We start from the raw sequence: 21,200 nt of genomic DNA, 5'->3' as shown, positions 1-21,200 counted from the left end.
TCTGACAAAGAAAATGAAGAAGCCGGATTCACTTAACAACTTAACAACTGCAGTGATTTACTTAACAATTGTGACAAGAAAGGCTGTGAAAGGGAGCAAAACTCACTTTACGACAGTCTTGTTTATGGAAATGTTTGGCATAATTGTGGACATAAGTCGAGGACTACCTATACACATAACCAATCCCTCCCTCTGCTGACTGAAAAGTTTCCATCATTTTTTTTAAAAAGGGGGTTAGAATTAGAAGTTTGGGCAATGAGGTTTGTTGTGAAGCTCCCCCCAACAGCCTCTTAATTTTTCAGAAGCTGAAAAAGTCCAAGTCATTAAGAGAAAAGCATTTAATTTAGGAAACTTTTATTCCTGCAGAAACGGTAAAAAACGTAGCGAGGAACGTGCGTTGCCTTTTTTAATTCCCATCTTTTATTTTTATAGTTGATTTGCGCTAGTCTCAAGTTCTTTTTTTTTCTGCACAAGTGAGGGAACTGGATGTGATTTCAGCTTTTATTCATACTTAGGGTCGTGTAGAGTATAAGGAAACGGCTTTTCTTTTGAAAATGCTCATGGTTTGTAATGATAATCTCCAGTATGAGAGACTGTAGGGAGGATGGAAAGGAATGAAAGAGAGCAGACATAAACAATTAAAAACAGCGTATGAATCATTTGATAGGTTACCTTCCAGGTAGAAAACAGGTTGCAAATAATTCAGATACACAAGAATTTTGCTTGCATGATATTCAGCAAAAGAACAGCCATCCTTTCTATAATGATTTCCATGAACCAACTGCTGACTCAGAATTACTTCCAGATACAGAAAAACCAAGTTGCTATACAATGGAATCAATAAGCTTCTGAATGAACTGTCGCTATATCTGACTAAGAAAAGAAATGGGACAGGCGGTTTTAACATCCATTTACTCAGAATAAAAGGCTAAACTTTTGTCAAGAAAAGGTCAAGAAAGAAGAGCTACAGAAAAGAGCTCGGCCTTCTCCACGGAGAGCTGCTTTGCTGCCTATCATCTTTTTGGGGAAAAAAAGCCTGGTAACAAAACTTCCAGCTTAATTTAATGCATACTTAAGAGCTTCCTTGGAAAAGTTCAACTGTATTTTTAACAGTGTATATGGCACAAATTTATCCCTGCATCTGATTTTGAACAAGATTTTAGAACATGCTCTTTCTACAATAAAAGGAAAAAAATAAGAAATGTAGATTGTATTTCCAACTCCAAAACCAACTGTAAATGGCTAGAAGTATCTTCCATAAATGTAACCTTCAACGTGTGCTTCAAGTCCATAATGGCATCTCAAAATTGTCCTTCAAAGGGATTAAAATTCAATGGCTACTGCTTTAATAAGTGAAAGTCAGTCACACAAAATCCACATACTCTTGAGGAAAATGTACTCATGAAAATATATCAGTAGAAACATTAATTTTTGTCCTTTTTAATTGAAATCCATGAGCAAAGTATCATCTTACTGTTTTGCTAAGATTAGAAAACCCAATGCCAACACAGGTCATTACGGCTTTTTCACCTCCCTTTCGTTCATCTTCAAACGATTTGGTCTCAATTTTAAACATAACCTGGAAATAACTCCTCAAATGTCGGAGGAATTCAATTCTAAAAGGAAAGGAAAATAACAACTATAAGTATACCTCTCTTTTTCTAAACTGTACTCAACATCTGCATTTCAAAAGCAAGTACCCTATTCATGAAAAATGTCTACCTGATTATTTATAAAATACATTACTTTTCTATGGTCAAACGTTATAAAAAGTGGGGGGGGGGGAAATAGGTGAGCAAAATTGCATATCTCCAAAGTAAAGTTTTCAATTAATTAAAACAAAAGACAGGTGAAGCTAAAAAACATTTATGAATAATATTTGGAGAACTTTTTTAAAAATCTGCGCAGGCTTTTAATTAACTTTTCCAAAATACTACTTGGGGAAGTTGGCTTCATAAGTTTATTACCAATTAAAAAAAGATTTTTTTTATGACCAAGCCATGATGGATGTTTGCACATTCCTATATTACTAATGGGACTACTATCCATCAGCAAGGCATACAAGTTCTTCCTCTCCTTAGTCTATCTCAAAATCTCCTAATTAACTCTCAAAAGCATATAACGCCCAGCAGTAATTTCATAGCATTACCCATCTCATTGTGATGGCACTATCATTCTTCAGTTATCACAGTACTGTACCTTTCATATATACAGCACCGGTACCATGATAACCGAAAAAGGACAGTTCACAGTCAAGTTCTGAAAAGAACCTCATTTTCCTTCCAAAGTCCCCAGCTGACAAAGCATGTGCAAATCCTCAAACTTCCATCACTTTCTTCTAATTCTCTTTCTACAAATGGCCTTGCATCAGAGAGTTAAAAAAAAGAATGCATACACAGAAACACGATAGTAGTCATACTGCAGTAAGAAGAAAAACTGGATCCATATGAAGGCCAACACCAGCTAAAGAACCGGCAGCTCTAATTTCACATTGCTGTACTTATAACTATCCTGCCTTTATTTTACACAATTCAAAGCAACATATTTCATTTGTATCCTACCCTTGTTATTTATTTTACAAATAAAAGTCGGCTTACACATATGCTGTACGTACTACTCCTACCTGCTTATTTCCCCTTCAACTAAATTCCTGTAAGGCGAGTTGGGCTGTGAGGGAATGACTGGCTCAAAATCACCCAGCTGGTTTCCATACCAAAGGAAAAACTAGAACTCACAGGCTCCCTGTTTCTAGTCCAGTGTACTTACCACTACACTAAACTGGCTCTCAGATTCAACAGAATGGATCTTAGTTTCTCCTGAATACAATATTGACTATAATATGCTGAAAATTGTGACATGAACATCTGCTATTTCAAAATACTTTCTACTCAATGTCATTGCTATCGAAACTGCAAGCCGGGGAGTTACTCTTTATAACAGACACTTTAGAAAGGAACTTGTTACCATACTTATATAATGCATGTTGGCATCTGTCTATAAAAGCAATCCCGTCACTGCAAGCTTCGTTAGCTTGTTTCACAGTGAACTGATAAGAAACTTATTTGATGGCATTATATAAGCAGTAATAACATATTGCCTGGAGTGTTCTAAACATCAGCATAATAGTTCTGTTGGCAGCAATTAACTGTTCCAGGTAATGGCTTCCTGTCACTACAGCTGACAAATTGAGCAAGAATAATTAATCCTGGGTAAGAAAACTTACGTGTAAGGTGATAATGGTCCTAGAAGGACTTTGGAGACATCTTGCTGCCCAAGGGTCATAAGAAGTAGAATGAGGCTTTGGTTTATTGAGTCCACGCAGCCTCCCTGCAAAGGAAATGCTTTAATCATTAAGCTTTGTGGTAGACACAAACTAGATAAAAGGGGGAAAGGAAACTGGGAGAAAGCAGAGGGGAACTCTGCTCTGACATTTCAAACGTCAAAAGATAAATTATTTTCACAAGGCCAGTTGCAAAGCAACATATTCAAAATTATATATGAGATATTTGTATATCTTTAAATAACCCTACAACTGCTTCCTGAAATTGAAATTGTGACGCACTGTTATCTCGCAGTGCTGCACAATGGTGCAACAGGCACATGGCAATCGTGTTTCATAAGTACAGTTTGTTCCAGGGAGCCCATCTCAGCATGGGTGCAGGTGAAGTAACAGGGCAAACAAAAAATCAGAAACTGAAGAGCCCTCTCAGTCACATGATCAAAACTCTGATGCTTGGCAGCAGGTCCACGCTTACAACGGCAGGAGCACTTCGACTTTCTCTCCCCACCCACCCCAATCTCTGCCCATTTGGCCATCTTGGATCATGCACTCTCTCAGTGGCAGCGGCAGCATCAGAAGCATTAGGGCTGAAGTAAAGGACTAGGGTCCTCAGCAGTCTCGTTCAGCTGCCGCCCCACCTACCGGGTCCCCTACTCCAGCCCCAGTGCCGCCACCTCAAGCCCCACACTGTGGCCAGACTCCCCAGTGCAAAGCCTCAACTGTCCCCACCACCTGTGCTCCACAGGCTCTGTCACCTCCACCTGGCCTTCACCAGCTTCTGCTGCTGGCAAGGCATACCTGACCTGGCCCTATGCAAGGCAGGTGCTGGCCATACTAGGCCTTCTTCCCAAGACTGCGTGAACTTTCTCCAAATCATGCATGGCCTTCTTGCAATGCTTCTGGGGCCTGCCAAGACATCCTGAGAAGGACACACACGATTTGGAGAGTGATGGGCATGGCCAGCTGCTGCCTTTTAAATAGGGTCAGGCTGGGCACACCTTGTCAGCAATGGAAGACAGGGAAAGTCAGCTGGGCATAGCAGGGCCCACCGCACACAGGGCAGTGGCAGATGGAGGCTTGCACTGTGGTAGCTGACTCCTTGGGCTGAAATAAGAGGCCTTGGAGTTGGGAGTAGCTGGCTGGGAAAGCTAAAGGCCTGGGTCTCTATTTCAGTCCCAGTGCCGCTGGTGCCGCTGGTGCCGCTGCTGCCGCGGAGTGCCACTGTGCTGGGTAGTCCAAAGGGCAGATTTTTGGAGGGGTGGGTAGAATCGGCAAGTTCAAGAGGAGGCAGTTCCTTACCTTACCAGGGCTCAGAGTCTGGAGGGACCAAGCTGGGAATGACTTTGATGGAGTGGATCCTTGCCTAAAGACTGGTGGAACTTGGTTAATGGGGATTCAAGGGATTTCCTTCACTAAGGGATGAATTCGAGTGACAGCACTCTTTACAACTGCCTCGCTTAGCAATGGAAATTCCTGTCCCAATTCCTGTACCGTTGTAACCCGAGGACCACCTTTATAGACTTCTTCCCATTGCTAACCAAAAGAAAGGTGCATTTTATTGGTTGCATTTGGGGGGGGGGAAAGCCTTTATATACAACACAACTCTGCTGCTGCTGTTGCCTAGAGAATAAAAAGCTTATGTTGCAATGCAATATAGGCAGAATTAAAATGATAGAATGAAAATTACATAAACATAAATATGGACAGAACTAAAATGCCTAGGATGACATTCAAGAGAGGCATTAACACAGGCTTCCTCAGCTTGGTACCTGCTGGAGCTACAGCTACCAGACTCTCCAACCAGCATGGAAGAACTCATGAGCAAATGTGAGTCTTCTAAAAGAGTCTTCCCACGTCTTGTACCTTCCAGATATTTTGGGATCACCAGATCCAGATCGCCAGGAATGCTAGAAGCTGAGATTCCAACATCTATGGAGGGCATCAGGTGTGGAGATGGACTAGTAATTTTTCTTCAGAAGAGACTTAGAATCAGCCACTTACTCGGTGGATCTCTTCAAGGAGTAACTTTGCACAGTTCACACCAAGGTCTTCTGGAAGTACAGCGGCACCCTTGCCCTGGGGATTAGAGGCCAGTTCAGCACTAAGGAGAGTCCCATTTGTAGTCTCAGCCACGAGAAACAGACCAAAGCCAGGAGACCTGAAAGAAAGATGGGTGCAGAGGAGAAATTGAAGGGAAAGAGGTATTTTTTTTGGGGGGGGGGAGTCTTTAGCAAAAGTGTCCAAACTTTGACTGCTATGGTGGTTCCTTAACAACTATAAAGGTAAAGGTAAAGGTAAACGTTCCCCTGCACATGCGTGCTAGTCGTTTCCGACTCTAGGGGCCGGTGCTCATCTCTGTTTCAAAGCCGAAGAGCCAGCGCTTGTCCGAGGACGTCTCCGTGGTCATGTGGCCGGCATGACTAGACGCCAAAGGCGCACGGAACGCTGTTACCTTCCCACCGTAGTGGTCCCTATTTTTCTACTTGCATTTTTACGTGTGTTTGAACTGCTAGGTTGGCAGAAGCTGGGACGAGTAACAGGCGCTCACTCTGTTACGCGGCACTCGGGATTCGACCCGCCAAACTGCTGACCTTCTGATCGACAAGCTCAGCGTCCTAACCCACTGAGCCACCGCGTCAAGTATTTAAAAACACACGACAGCCAACCCAAACACCGACCATAAATTTGAGGTAATTCATTTTTCTTATTATCTAGGAACGTAACAAGCAGCCTACAGTGTACATTCAAAGTGACAATAAAGTTATCATCATCATCATCATCATCATCACTGGGTCAGGCACTAAGCCAGTGATTTATACTCTGACCAGCAACAGCTTTCCAAGAGGTCTAACAAGGGTATCTTTCAGTCCCTGCCACCAGGCCCTTTTAAGTCAGGATCAAATCAAAGACTTCTGTAGGCAATGTACTTGCTCAACCACCCAACGGTTGACAAATGATGAGGGAGAGTCAAAGGGAATCCTTTCCTAGGAGTTTGAAAACAGGTAAAAGCCAGAAGCTCTAATGAGAAAGTCTCCAGGATGTCAGAAAAGATAGGAGTCAGCTTGCTAACGGGTTCAAGAATGAGAGGGTAAGCTCTCTTTCTCCAACGAGGTAATCTTAGTTTTTCCAAAATGAGGTTATACGACCTAGGGCACCGATCCGTGGACCAGGGCCGGTCCGTGACCAGTTAGCAACCGGTCCACATAGCTGGAGACATGCGGTGAGCCTGCAGGGGTCTGGGCAGGGGCGGGAGAGTGGCAGGGCAGAAGCGGGCTTGCTCAGTGCAAAGGTTCTCCAGCGGCTGCGCTTGCAACTGGCTTGCAACATCTCAGCTCACATCCTTCCTCCTCCTGCTTCTTGTGCTCTCTCTTCTTCTTCTGCCTCCTCCTCCTCCACTTCCTGCTTTCTCTCCCTCCTACTTTTTCTTCCTTCTCCTCTTCTTCCACACTTCCCTCCTGTCCCCCTTCCCGGCAGCCCAGCTGGGCTCGTGCTCCCTTTGCGCAAGTCTCCCAAGTTTGCAAGCCAAGCGCGCCCCTACCCGGCTTGCAATGGGGGAGGGGGGAAGAGGAGAAGCTACGTTTCCCCTCAAGCACTGTGTCTCCAAGGGAATCCCTCTCTCATCTGCACCTTTTCCAAAGCTGCTGGGCTTGCGCAGTGCCCTCCCCCCACCCCCTTTTTTTTTGGAATGGTTTTCTCAGCAACATGCTGGGTCTTTGGTTTGTTTTGCTGGAAGGCTGAGTTTAGGATTGTCTCTTTTCCTTCTCATTTTCTTAGAAGCAGAAAGTCACTGGTCTAACCTAATAAAATATAATAATAAGGAACATTTTATAATAATTTAGAAAATTTAGAATAAATATAATGAATCATCCTGAAACCTCCCCCTCCCCACCCCACCCCGGTCCATGAAAAAAATGTCTTTCATGAAACCGGTCCCTGGTGCCAAAAAGGCTGGAGACCTCTGACCTAGTGGGTAAGTAATGAAAAGTCGAATGGACTAAAATGGGCCTAAGTCATCTGTGGCCTACATGAAGTTCCCCTTTGGCATCCACAAAGAATTCCTAGATTGTACTGCTGATAATCCTTGATAGCAATACATATTATTAGATAGTACTGTGATCTCATGAAAATCTCTGAAGTCATATAACATATACCTTCGACAGAATTGTCTGAAAACTTACTTCCCAGAGCTGGTCCCTTTCATATGATCGGTATGAATGTAAATATCTGGTAGGAATTTATTCAAGATGCTCCTTGCAGAATCCACCATTCGGTTTGCTATCTGGGGGGACACCCTGACCGAATAGCTGGTTTAGGAAGCTAAGGAAATATTTCTGAATACACTTGAAAACAAAAAGAGGGTCAGTATCAGAAGAGGACTTCTGGTGCCTTTCCTTCGTGAATGCATGCACATCTATGCACAATACACATCTGAATATTTTGCAACCAGGAAAATCAAAACTGAGAATGTAAATTTAAACCACACTACGCATGTACGACTTATACCAATGTTCTTCTGGTTCAAAAGTTCATACCAAATCCATTGACTTTAGACCCTATAGAAAGCTAGAGTGATGTTATACTGAACTCCAGACAATTTACCAACCTATTGAATTTCAAAACAGCCACCTCAAAATGGAAAAAGTGATGGCAACACCTCACCTGGATTTGATGTTGAGGAGATGGCTTGTGTAGTTTAATGTTAACAGCCACCAGAAGTCAGATGGTAGTTCCCCCCATTCCCTGCAAATAGTACCTGAACTTAGCTCCAGTATTGTCATTATTTGTGAGTGATAAAGCTGGAAGAATGAAGATCACATAAAGTACCGTACTCTATCTTCATGTACTCTTTTCTGGTGAGCGTCAAATCTGGATTATCTCTATCATTTTGTCATGCTATCTGATTCTGTTTTATTAGTAACAGATACCAGTAAAAAATCTTAGCCATAATTGATTCACTGATATTAATCCAATTAAACAATGAATTTAGATATGAATGGACTCATGAGGAATTAAATACTTGTATGGTCTAGCACTGTTTTTGGACTTTGTTCCACAGCTGAGGAAAAATGCTATAATGGACCCATCTGAATTCCACCTACTCACTGTATGCTGTGAAAGTGAATCTCTATATATTGCTAGAAAGTCCAGGCTACTTATCCACAGCTCAGTTATCAATGTTCTTGTCTTGGGTCACAGATAAAGTATATAATACAGCTAATTTATATAAATAGCAAACTTTTTATTTATTTATTTTTTTGTATTTTTATTGCAATCTTGTGGGACTGCATTACTAGCTATCCAGGACCATGTGCAACCCAAAGGCCGCAGATTGGACATGCCTGCCTTAAGCGGATATTGAACTAAAAACTAAATCTTTGAATGAAAAGAGCAGTCTAGAATTCTCTTCAGACACAGTCAAAGAAGGATACGCCATACCTCTGATACGCTTAATTTTACCAGGGTCAATGTATTGAATAGGTTTTAATACTTTCTTCACAGGACAAGCGAAGATCACTTCCCCTCCTCCTTTGGGGGGCATACCCCGCCTTACTATCTGAAAACAAAAGAGATTGATAAGATTCTAGTAAATTAAAGCAGCTGTCAAAATGAAGAGGAAGAAGATTGGGCCACCAATACTATGGTCAAATATGAACTCACAGAAAGTTATTTTTTAAAGACATCTCTTAATTTCAAGTGAAGTTCCAATCAATAGCAACTTCTTACCTTCAATTCTAATTCTTCACCATCAATTCCAAATCTTTTCAACAAGGGTAAAGCAGTTGCCTTCAGAACATCCACCTGAAAGATTCATTACAAAACCTTTTTTTATTAAATGAGGACGCTTTCAACAGAGGAAGCAACAAGAAATTAAAAGTCCATTATGAGAATAAAAATTAAGTTTGTATATTAAGTGACAAGTTAAAAAAATGTAAAATCATATATTAGCAACCAATAAATTATATAAAGAACATCCCTCAATCCTGATGCATAAATTAGCTATTAATCCATTCTTGTTTCACAGACAATGAATGCCACCAACAATCTGCTGTTCCTAGGAAAACATTTTTATATAAAAAATGAAGTTATTCTTGCAGCACATCCATATAATGTGGAATCCTTGCTGCTCTCTGAGCTTTGTTGTTTTCTTGCAGACATTTCATTACCCAACTAGCTAACAACATCAGTGCTAGAAGGGATGGGGTTTGCTGTCTGTTTATATACTAGTGGCTTACCCTGTCATGTTGTTGTGGGTATTTTGTTTTGTTCTGGCTAGCTCCTTGGGCAATTCCTCTCACCAACACTGACAGGGCAAATCAGTGGGGACAATATTTTGGCATTCAGTTACAGTCATTTTATCCAACAACACTGAACCCTCCAGTCTACAAAGGCAATCAGCTTAACCAAGAAGATTTTGGAAAGAGGAGTCAATTGGCCAAAGAGGAAAATGTAATTGGTCCCCATCCATTTTTATAAACAGTTTAAAAGGAGAAGGATATAGTTCGCACCACTTTTCTCCTTCTCATCTATTTTATCCAAAATGTAAGAATGAGGTAAAAGTGCAGATATATTCAGATGGTCCAACTGGTGGAGAGTCTCAGAACCTGTAAATGTCTTTCTCTAGCTTGCAATTGTAGACTTATAGATTTATTAAGCTATTGGTGAATAGTTTTCCAAATACATATGTAGAGAACCCAGACCTACAAAAGACCTTTTTTATTCCTATATTAAAAATCACAGAATTCTCCCTTCCTGTCTCTAGTGATTATATTTCTGCCAGTGTAAAATCTGCTTTTCTCTGCCTGCGAAAGACCTTCTTTGAAAAAGTTTAACACTTCTGCCTTTTCCCCAATTAGCAATCGTTAAGTCACATTCCTGCATTCAGTTCTACCTAATCTGCAATTGTAAGGCCACATTCCTACATTCCATCTCTGCCTCTGGTGATAAAACTCTTTTCTTATTTACAACCACATTCCTGTCTCTGATTCACATGTGTAAATTGCCCATGCTTCAAGAAACTGTCTCTGCTTCAAAAATTATGTCTTCCTGTGATAACCTTTTGTCTTCCCTGTTAGCATTTGTATTTAGCCCTGTCTCCTGCAATTATTTCTGCCTCAAGTTATGTCTTCCTGCAATAATCCCTGTCAACTTTGTTAACATTTGTATAGATAGCTATGCATTATTGTTTTCTGTAATGACCTTTGCCCTCTTCATTAGCAGTTCTCTGTTAGCATAAACTATGTTTTATTATTTTCTGTAATGACCTTTGCTTTCTTCATTAGCAATTGTATACCATGAGCTATGTTCCCCTTTGACCTTCCATGAGTGTTTTTCCCCCCTCCCAAATGAAACAGCCTAATAAATAGAGAGTGTCCAGAGGTATTCTGGGGTATAACATCCACCCCGGGCACTTCTGTGCTCTCACCTTGAGCAAACTTGTGTTGGTGTCTCAGTCTGTCCTAGGACTTTGCTTCTGAAACTACCCGCAGTTCCCAAGTATGACCGTTGGAACTTCCGGCATACTGGGTCGGGGGTAAAGGGCAAGATCCTTCCTTACTCAAGGTGTCCACCCTCGCGAGGGTCTCTCTAAATTCCCACCCCTGTTAAGGGGCTCTAAGAGTTGAAGCCAGAACCCTGACCGGTCGCTCATCGCAACATACATACATGGAATCTTGAAAATGGATTGCATTTTCAGTTATGTTTATATTGGTCAAGATCAACTTATCAGAACCAATGCAGAGTACATATGAGCTGACTGAAGTCAAGCGAAGTACTCAGGGGTTCTCCCTTTGTTTTTCCTCAAGACTGACACTGACCTTTAAAAGGATAGCCACATAATATTGCATCGTGTTCCCAAGGCACTCCCCTTTACAGACTTTTCTACATAGATTACATTATATGGGAAGGCAGAAAAATTTACATAGGGCTGAGGAAATCGCACATTGTTCTTGGGAGCCACCACATAAAAGACTATGCATGGCTCCTTTCCCCAAAAGTAAGACCAACCCCGAAAATAAGCCCTAGCTTGATTGTTGGGAGTGGGCCTAATATAAGCCCTACCCCAAAAATAAGCCCTAATTTGGGGTGAGGTGCACGCCTAAAAATCAAGCGAGGGCGGGGTGTGGGGTGGAGCTGCCCCACATGACCTACACTTGCTTATCATTGCAGCCAGGCCTCCCATGAATCAACACCTGCCTTGCCTCACCAACCCACTTCTTCTGCAGTGCCCCTTGGCCTGCGTTTCACCATCAGAGGCCTTCCGGAAAGGCCTCTGCAGCCAAGAAACAAGCTATGGATAGAGGCCTTTCCAGAAGGCCTCTGATGGCAAAATGTAGGCCGGCGGGTGCTGTGCGTGCGTCAATCCGGAGCTCCATTCCCAGCTTCAGAGGCATTTCCTTTGGATGGGCGGGGCTGTCGGTGCCACCACTGTGAGGTGAGACTGTGGAAAAGACACCCTCCCAAAAATAAGACCTGGTGCCTCCTTTGGAGGAATAATAATAATAATAATAATAACAACAACAACAACAACAACAACAACAACAGGTCTTATTTTCGGGGAAACACGGTATGTTTCTTCTGTAGGCTTTCTATGCATTGGATGGAGCACTGTAACATTGGACAATATGCTACCTCTCTCTCTTTAATGCCCAAATCCTAATTTGCAGGTAGCCCTTGACTTATGACTACAATTTGGACCACCATTTCCACGGCAAAGCAAGGTAGTTGTTTAATGATTCATGTCTGATTTACGACTTTTTTGCCATGATTGTTAAGCGAATCACTGCAGTTGTTAAGTGAATCATGCATTCGTTAAGCAAATCCAGCTCCCCCATTGACTTGGTTTTGTCAGAAGCTGGCTGGGAAGATTGCAAATTGTGATCACATGACCTCAGGATGCGGTAACCATTTTAATACAAGCTGGTTGCCAAGCACCTTAATTTTGATCACTTAAGAGTGGGAATGCCAGCCGTAAATGTGAGGACCAATTATAACTCACTTTTTTCAGGGCCAGTATGACTCTGAATGGTTGCTAAACAAATGGTTGTAAGTTGAGGACCACCTGTGGTGGAGATGCATGCTATTTTGACACACACCACACTCCCAAAGGATGCCCCTGACTCTAACCCATCCCCTTTTACAATTCTGTGAAAGCATTGTATGCACAATATGCTAGGAAAAGGAAAAGATAAATTGGTAGATATTCAACTTACTGATGGATCTATCTGATCATTGGTTATACCTCTGAGGACAATTCTTAGTGCATGTTTCATGAATGGGGCTAAGCAGAGAAGACTCTCTAGATAATATCCAATGCTACGATTTGGGCTGCAATCATGTTCCAGTGGCCCTCCGTGGAGCAGACCAGGCTGGTAGTACAAAGTTGTACCTGTAAAAAATAAAGCAACGGAAATGTTATTGCAAAAGCTATATGAGAAAAAACAACACATATGCCTTGCCTGTCAATCAGTCTCTATCATATGTGCGAATGACTCTACAAACCGACAGAAGGGCTTTGTGGTAATTAATTCTCATTGTGCAACCAGGATGTTACAGCAATGGGTGGGAGAGAAAATAAAGGTCAGGTATAGGAAAATGCATAGAAAGGAAAAGTCAGGTCATTCCACCCCCCACCCACCCCGACTTGCACTATCAGGTGTCCTGTAAGGGAACCTGCCAATAATTACAAATAAACCAAGCCTTACAATGTACAAAACAAGAAAATACACATTCCCTTATTAGATATAATTTGCAGAAATGGCAAAATCAATTTGTTTGATTAAGAAAAATATAATTGTATTTGTTACTGACTGAAAATCCTTTATGGACTTTTTGATGAAAATACAAAATAATAAGCTTGTGATTTATGGGTTTGATTATTGGAAAGAGTAGAACATGGAAAGAAGGAAGTCACAATGTAACCTTAGAGAGAAAGAGAGAGAGAGAGAGAGAGAGAGAGAGAGAAGATAAAGATAAATGCATTTTTAACTGCTGCAAAGAAGATTGGAAGTCACTTCCTTACATTTTTCTTTTTCTTAAAATTTTATTGGTTTTCTAGTTTTACATTTAAATATTGGAAAAGCACCGTGGCGGCTGAGTTGGTCAATAATTCAATAACATACAAATATCTTTAGTACAGATCTCAAACTATTACATTAAATGTTTCCCCTCTTTTCCCCTTAGTATTTACTGTCTCATCTTTACATTAGTACAATTCTTATTATATCAATTAAATACAAAATAACTTTCTTGCATTTATCAATAATTTTTAGTTTATACATATCCTAGTTTTTTTAATATTCAATCTTTTTAGACTATCAATGTCCTGGTTAATTTTTCCCAATTTTTGGTTTCCCATTAGTATTTATATTTCACATTTGATATTTATAATTTCCAAGTTTTAAACAACCCCAATTCCCTTTATCACAATTCATCACAAAATCTAATGTTCAGAATACACGTCTTATCTATATGAGTTCCCACCATCTTACATCAACTAATTAATAATACAATATAATATTCTCATTTTCTGGCAATTTCCAGATATCTTAAATTTAGTAACCAAAATTTCTCCTATTTCAAAATTTAATACTTCCTGTCTTTTTCTCTTAATATCTACTATCTCATATTTAAGCTAATAATTCATTATTACCGCTAGGTAAAAAAAAATATTTATTACATTCATCAAATGATTTTTAGCTTATATATATCTTATCTTTACATTTAACCTTTATAAGCAAATCAATGTTCAGATTTAACAATATTTATACTTCTAAATTATAAATAACCAAAGTTTTCTTTATCTCATCTCATAACAATATCTAATATTTGAAAGTACACATCTTATCTATTTGAGTATATTCTAATTCGCACAAGTAAGTCAAACCCCCAATTTTCTTTAGTCTTATTCTAGCTTTCTTTCTTTGCCAAATTGCCTTCCATGTCTGTTTTTTAGTGTCATCAAACAAATCTTTTATTGTTATATAGATTGTTTGACTTAGAAAAAACCATCTGGTCACCATTTTTTTGAGAAGACTAACAAATCGTCTCTTTATTTTTCAATCTCAATGTAGTTGTCCTGAACTGCTTATCATCTCTTCAATCTGTTCTTTTTCTTGATCGTCAGGTTCTTTCTGATTCATGTAGAAAGTTTTTTTCTTTTTCCATGTTGTCAGTATCTTTTCGGGGTTTTCCATTAACTGTATTTGTTGATCAGTTGAATCTTCTGTCATAATCTTTAATTGTTCCACCTTTTCTGTTATATTCTGTGTAGTTGATTTTTCAGATGTAATCAAAGTTTGAGTTTGTATATCTGGGCAGACATCTTGTTCCTTTTTGTAACCTCTTATTTCATTAGTAGCTGTAAGAATAGTTTGATGAATTGCTTTCAACATAGAGAGAATCTGTTCTTGATCTTCATCCATATTTTCTTAGTAATGTATTAGGTTAAAAGCTTTACAATCAGAGAATGCAAAAAAAAATATTGTCACTGAATAAGGAACACAGCTGGGCTTCTCTCAAGATTGCACAAATCTTATCTATTTGTCTGGGCTGCTGGCCAAGTGTCTTTTAAACAATAACAAATTGTAGTATCAGGTTTAGCCACAAGATGTTGCCCCTACCCTTAAAAGTTTTCTTTTGAATCCGAAGTTTTTATAATCTTTTCAGTTTTGCTTCTTTCTTATAAGTAAAACCCCCAATCTTCAATAAGCATAGAAGATGTTTGTCCACAAACTTTAAAAAATAGAATTCCAATTAGTATCAAGTTATTCTTTCAACGTTTTAAACTCCCCTGGATAGTCAGTCGCCGCTGTTTCTAGAGGGAGGGGTAAAATCTTCCTTCCCTCTCCACTGGGGGAAAAGTACTTAAGGCAGTTTATCAGGTAAAGAAAATAGTTAGGATTTAAGAGAGGTAGATCTCACCCAGTCTCATCCACGCTGCCTTAAAACTGCCTGATGGCAAGTATGACTTTGGCTTTCTGCAGCCTAGTGACGAGCCATATTGCTATGGCCAGTCTTTCGTCTGCCGGTTTGGAGGGGTGCCCTGGATCAAGTGGAAGAGCTACCACCCTCCCATGATCCAACGGGGATACCCTCCTTGTTGGTCCCCCCTACAGGGCGACTTTCGACCCTTTCCAGGGTCCCCCAGCGAAGCGAAACTGAACGCGGAAGACGGAGCTTGCCTTCCAGACGTCCATATAGGCTGCCTCGGCAAACCGGAAGTCCACTTCCTTACATTTTTCTTTGTTTTTTTCTCTTTTATTTCTTTTCTATTTACTTTTCATTTTTTAACTTTACTTTGGCTTTTCTTTAATTTTGTATTGTTTTTACAATCCAAAGTTGGATTCCCACTATGACTATGGGCACCTTCCTGAGCAGCCATCAAGCTCCATGAGCCACCTCTCTTTATGTTGCTTTTAATTTTAAAAAAATGGAAGCTAACAAAAGTGGACCCCTTTAACTTTTTTAAAAAAAGAAAAAAGTGACGGGCAGTTGCAACATAATTCTTAGCTTGGCCACAGATCCAATTGCCTAAAAAAAGGACATAGATGAGAAGAAGTAGAAGGAAGGAAAATGTCCATCAAAACAGGGGTAGGATAAAAGGAAGGACAGATAACATGTTAGTAAAATAGTGGTTTTAAACGATTATGTTCTCTAAAATTCCAAATATGCCATCAGCTCCAAAAGACTGGAGCTCCATTTATGCCAATAGCACTAAAAATATAATTCTTACCTGTTTGGTTTATTTCAATCCTAGAGCCATTGGTTATCTTGTCAATCAGCCTGAGAAAGTTTGCTTCAAAATCTGTCAGAGAAGCATACATCAGATTAGATTGCTGGTATTCAGCTGCTATTCCAAGAATCTTTATGGCAATCTTCACAAATCAAACAGTATGTAATTGTGGTTATATTACAGTTAAACTACTTGGTTGATCATGTGGTTAAAATAGACAAGTGAGTAAAATCTACTCCAATTTTACGATAGAAAGAATCAGTACAGTAAGATTTTTTTTTCCTCCGAACATCTCCTATTTGCCATCCTATGCATATGGTCATGCAATAAATCTCTCCTCCAAGCAAGTATTCAAAAGTTTCAGTTGTTCACTTCCCAATGTTACAAAACAAAATATATACTATTGTTCTAACCCACTTCTATTTTTCTATTTGGCCAATTCAGGCTTCTTTTTTTTCTTTTTTTAAAGACGATGGAGTTAAATAATGAAATAGAGGAATTTATCTACCAGACACCTCTAACTCTTGTTCCTTATTTTGGAAAAAGGGGGAAAAATAATGCCAGGGAAATCTATCACTTTTGTAATGAAACATCATCAGCTTCTGGATAGAAGTGGGGCGCTAAGATGGCGGCACCTAGAATGGCTGCGGCTGCATTGGCTCTTGAAGGCGAATAGTTTTGGGAGGAATATTAAGGGCTAGTATAGGCCACATGATCAGGAAGATTTTAATGTGTTTGAGCAACATGGTGGAACTAAGGTAACATACGACATACGACCAACAATCTTTGCTGGCATGGCGTGTTTCTAGTTGTTTTGGAACTGTTGGTGAGACCGTTAAAAGTCATTGGCACTGTTTGAATTTGTTCTACCACCAGCAAGATCTGACTGCTGGCCTAGTGATGGATTGTATTGCAAATCAGGGCTGTTTCCAGAGGAGGCAGAGGAGGAGAGGACCTGGAGCTTATGGAGCGAAGGAACTGGATGAGGCTGTCGGCAGGCCCAGAGGAAGAGAGAGAGGCTTTTGGAGGAGTTGGTGGCGGCGGCAGCAGCATGCTCCAGGGGTGAAAAGAAGCAAGGCCTCTTAAAGGAAAAGGTGGAAGAGTCAGGATCAGAAAAAGGAAAGAAGGCGAGGCTGTCAGAATACAAGCTAACTTGAGGGCTAATCCACATGAAGCCCCATTTCCATCTGTCCTGTTTGCCATCGTTCACTCCCTAGAGACTAAAATGGACAATGTGAAATTTGAGCGGGCCACGATTCTACAAGGAGTATATATTGGAGGTGGTGACCCTTTGAGAGCTGTATGCAACGAAATTTCATTTTGATGTATGCCGATTGGTGTACATTCAAAGTGACAATAAAGTTATCATCATTAATTATCAGTACAGTGTCAGTACAGTGATGGGTAATCATCATGCTTTTGTATTTGGGTTTGTTTAGAGTTAATGTAGAGAGACCCACATAGCTACTATAACCAAAAATATTGCAACACCACAAGAGCACGAACTTAGCAGAAGTTGCTAATTACTTATATTTTACCTCTGAATCTTTTCTCTTTCATTCCTGCTGCCCTTATCATGTTTTCTCACCTGTTAAATTTGGATTAATATCTTACTGTAGTGAAAAAGCAAACTCACTATCCTTCTTTAAGAAATAAATTTGAGAAGTTCAGTGCCAGTTCTAATAGCCCTAAATTAGATATACAGGTAGTCCTCGACTTGCAACCACAACTGAGCCCAAAATGTCTGTTGTTAAGTGAAACATTTGTTAAGTGAGTTTTGCCCCATTTTACGATCTTTCTTGCCCATTGTTAAATGAATCACTGTGGTCGGTAAGTTAGTAACCAGGTTGTTAAGTGAATCTGGTTTCCCCATTAACTTTGCTTGCCCAAAGGTCACAAAAGATGTTCACATGACTTTGAGATACAGCAACGGTCATAAATATGAACCAGCTGCAAAGCAACTGAATTTTGATCGGGAGTGCTGTTGTAACTTTGAACAGTCACTAAATGAACTGATGTAAATCAAGGACTACTTGTACAATATTCAATACAATTTGATACTCTTATCATTCCATTATGTTAGCAGTTCCCAAACTTTTCTATACCCCGCACCCCTAGAACACTTCTGATATATTCTCGCACCTGCTACAAAAGTTCAAAATAACAGCAACTAATTATGCATACACACTATAATTTTGAAACTTCAAACCCATGTTTTCACACCCCCTGGAATATCATCTTGCACCCCCAGGAGATGCGAACACCCCCGGCTGGGAACCCCTGCATTATGTAGTTCACACATATTCAATCATAAATTAATTGAACTCCAAGGTGGTCAATCATATTAACTTTCAAATTGACCCAGGACTTTAGTGTTGACCTCTTAAGGCAGAGGAGTGAAACTCTTCTGATTGAAGGGCTACAGCCGTCCCAGGGCATGTCAAATCAAGGTCCTTTTAAGGACAGGGTTTCAAGAACTATAACTTTAATCATTTTTAATTGTTTTTTAATTTTTGTATTGATGTTTTAAACACCTTGTAAACCGCCCTGAGTCCTACGGGAAAAGGGCGGTATATAAATCTAATAAAATCTAAATCTAAGAACGCTTTAGGTACATATGTTGCTCATTAAAAATCCCCTTATAAAATTTAAACTCACACTTTGGAGCCCACCCATTCCAGGAAAGCCCCTGGGGTCCTAGAAAGGGTACTGCCAAACATATGTACCCCGTGCCTCACTTTCTGCAATCTTGTTTTTACAATAAGAAGAAACACTGGAGAACAAAGATCCAGAATGCAGTCTCATCTTATATTTAATTGTTTGCAATCATAAAATTGTAGAGTGGCAATAGTTTATTTAAACACCCTTTAACTACTATATACTGTATCTGCACATAAGCCAATAAAAAGTATTGTTCTGCAGGTTTTGGACACTTTTACCTGTTTCTTTAGAGAATAAAACAGCGGGTTTAGTTAGTTATTGGTATTATAATGCTCAAAATGGAACATCACTTCCTATGATGTGGATCATGCACTGTAGAAGCTTTGATGAAGGGTGGGCGGGGGAGGATAAAGGTTATTATATATTATAATATTATAATATTATATATTATTACTTTGGAAGGCTCATTGCTCTTATAAATGCTTATGTTCCTTTGACTTATTTTCTGAGGGTTTAGAAATTGACCAGTGGATAACAGGAGAGATATGGCAGGCTTTTATTATTGCAAATAATCAGTGCAAGGCTGGAATCACATTAATTCTCCATCAGTTACAAAGATTCTGAAAATCTCATCTCTTTCTACACTTAAATGGGCTTTTTCCTGCTGAGAGTCTTATTTTGAAGGCTATTCATACATTTGGTCTGTGTGTGTGTGTGTATGTATATACATATACATATACATATACATATACATATACATATACATATATATATATATATATATATATATATATATATATATATATATATATATATATATAAATTTTCTTTCTTTTTAGTAAGTTGGCTTAATAGAAATTAAAATGTCTGTTAATAAGGGTGACATCTGGAGGAAAAAGCTTATTTAAATAATAATAATACATTTAAAAAGTAGTGTTATCATATAATTGTTTGATGGTACAAGTTGCTTCACAATTGATTTCCGTAATTAGTTGGTCTGCTCTGGAATCGCTGATGATTAATTTGCATCAGACTCTAGAGAAATTACAATCTGTAGTTTATATTGCTGCAGTTATGCCCTGTTTTGTTACCTGGAGTGGGAGAGAAAATGTTCTCTCTTATTCCACAATTAGGAAAAATTGGGGGGAGGGGGGATCGTGAATTTCAGTTTTTTTTCCTCAGCTGGCAAAGGAGCAACTCTGAGTCATCTTCCATCCAGCCTAAGGAGGACTTGTTAAGTGTTAAGTGATTTTCTTTCCGCAGCTTAAGGGCAATAAGTTTCCCCAGTTGTAAGAGGGATGTCTGGATGTCCAAATATCTCTTAACTTACAGCTTGTTCACCCCTCTGGCATTAGAAAAGCCCATCCGAAATATCCCCACTGCTCTTCCACTGACTTGAAGGCACCGGTGGCAGTTTTCAGACACTGCTGTCAGCTTCTGTGCCATTCCAGGTGCTCCCAGGATAGGAAGTGCTGGGAAAATGAAAGTACCGTGATTGAGTACAGCCAAAAAAAAAATGGGGAAGGCAAGCAGAAAAAAAGACAGCAAGAGGATTTCTTAGTGTATTGAGAGAATCGTGAATTGAAGGAAGAAAAACAAATAGGGGAAAATATAAGAGAAACAAGGTGCATTGAGACGATCAGAGAGGACTAGAGGAAAAAAGGGAGGAATGAAGGAAATGTCAATAAAGGCATTATGGTACAGAAAAGAATACAGGCAGTCCTTGACTTACAACCATTTCTTTAGTGACAACAGCACTGAAAAAAATGACTTATGACTGTTTTTCACACTTACAATCGCTGCAGTATCCCCACGGCCATGTGATCAAAATTTGGACGCCTGGCAACTGGCTCATATTTATGATGGTTGCAGTGTTCTGGGCTCATGCAATCATCTTTTGCGACCTTCTGACAAAAAAGTCAAAGGGGGAAGCCAGATTCACATTACAACCGTATTATTAACTTAACAACCGCAGTGATTCACTTAACAATTGTGGCAAGAAAGATCGTAAAATGGGGCAAAATTCACCTCACGACTATCTATCTTACTTAGCAACTGAAATTTTGGGCTCAATTTTTGTCATAAGTCGAGGACTATCTGTATAGCTCCTCTACAATATATAGAAAATGGTGGCTCTGTAGCGGTGTGGGAGGGGGGGCAGGATAATAGAATAAGGCAAGGTTGTCAAACTGGCGGCCCGTGGGCCGGATGCGTCATGCACAGGCCACGCCCATCCCCGCTCCGCAAAGGCAAAAAAGTTGCGATATATCACGTGACGCGATCGAGTTTGAAACCCGTGGGAATAAGGGGAGCTACGGTTGCAAAAACTGTAGATGCAAAAGAAAGACATTTGGGAAAGAAAGAAGAGTGAATTAACCGAAAGCAATATTCAGAGGAATGTCCACGAGAACAGAGACAGAAGAGAGAAAGCATGCTGTATGGGAAAAGAAAGCAGCAGGGAACTGTCAATAAAGGGTTAATAAGAAAGGGCAGTTAAAATGTTTGCCGGGTTTGATTTGGGATGGAAAA

The 21,200-nt window shown here is 39.8% G+C and overlaps 1 protein-coding gene across 2 annotated transcripts in view; it reads right to left on the bottom strand.

Moving 5' to 3' along the window:
- Positions 1-337: 337 nt before the first annotated feature.
- RCL1 (RNA terminal phosphate cyclase like 1) overlaps positions 338-21,200 on the bottom strand; it is a 29,865-nt gene continuing 9,002 nt past the window's right edge. Inside the window, exons 1-10 of one of the 2 annotated variants that reach the window (XM_081320848.1) lie at positions 20,002-20,143; positions 16,011-16,082; positions 12,490-12,665; positions 9,005-9,079; positions 8,710-8,834; positions 7,459-7,584; positions 5,282-5,438; positions 3,224-3,327; positions 1,475-1,616; positions 338-593 (exon numbers count right to left, since the gene is read on the bottom strand). In XM_081320848.1, coding sequence (XP_081176974.1) covers positions 495-593; positions 1,475-1,616; positions 3,224-3,327; positions 5,282-5,438; positions 7,459-7,584; positions 8,710-8,834; positions 9,005-9,079; positions 12,490-12,549 — 888 coding nt within the window. In that variant the 5' untranslated portion in view covers positions 12,550-12,665; positions 16,011-16,082; positions 20,002-20,143 and the 3' untranslated portion in view covers positions 338-494. Of the gene's footprint in view, positions 594-1,474; positions 1,617-3,223; positions 3,328-5,281; positions 5,439-7,458; positions 7,585-8,709; positions 8,835-9,004; positions 9,080-12,489; positions 12,666-16,010; positions 16,083-20,001; positions 20,144-21,200 lie in introns of those variants that run through there. The other variant, XM_081320847.1, reaches the window with a different exon arrangement.

Source organism: Vipera berus (genome assembly GCF_964194415.1).
Source record: "Vipera berus genome assembly, chromosome: 2".
NCBI lineage: Eukaryota > Metazoa > Chordata > Lepidosauria > Squamata > Viperidae > Vipera > Vipera berus.
Note: the sequence above shows the minus strand (reverse complement) of the source record. Positions and strands in the feature narration are given on the sequence as shown.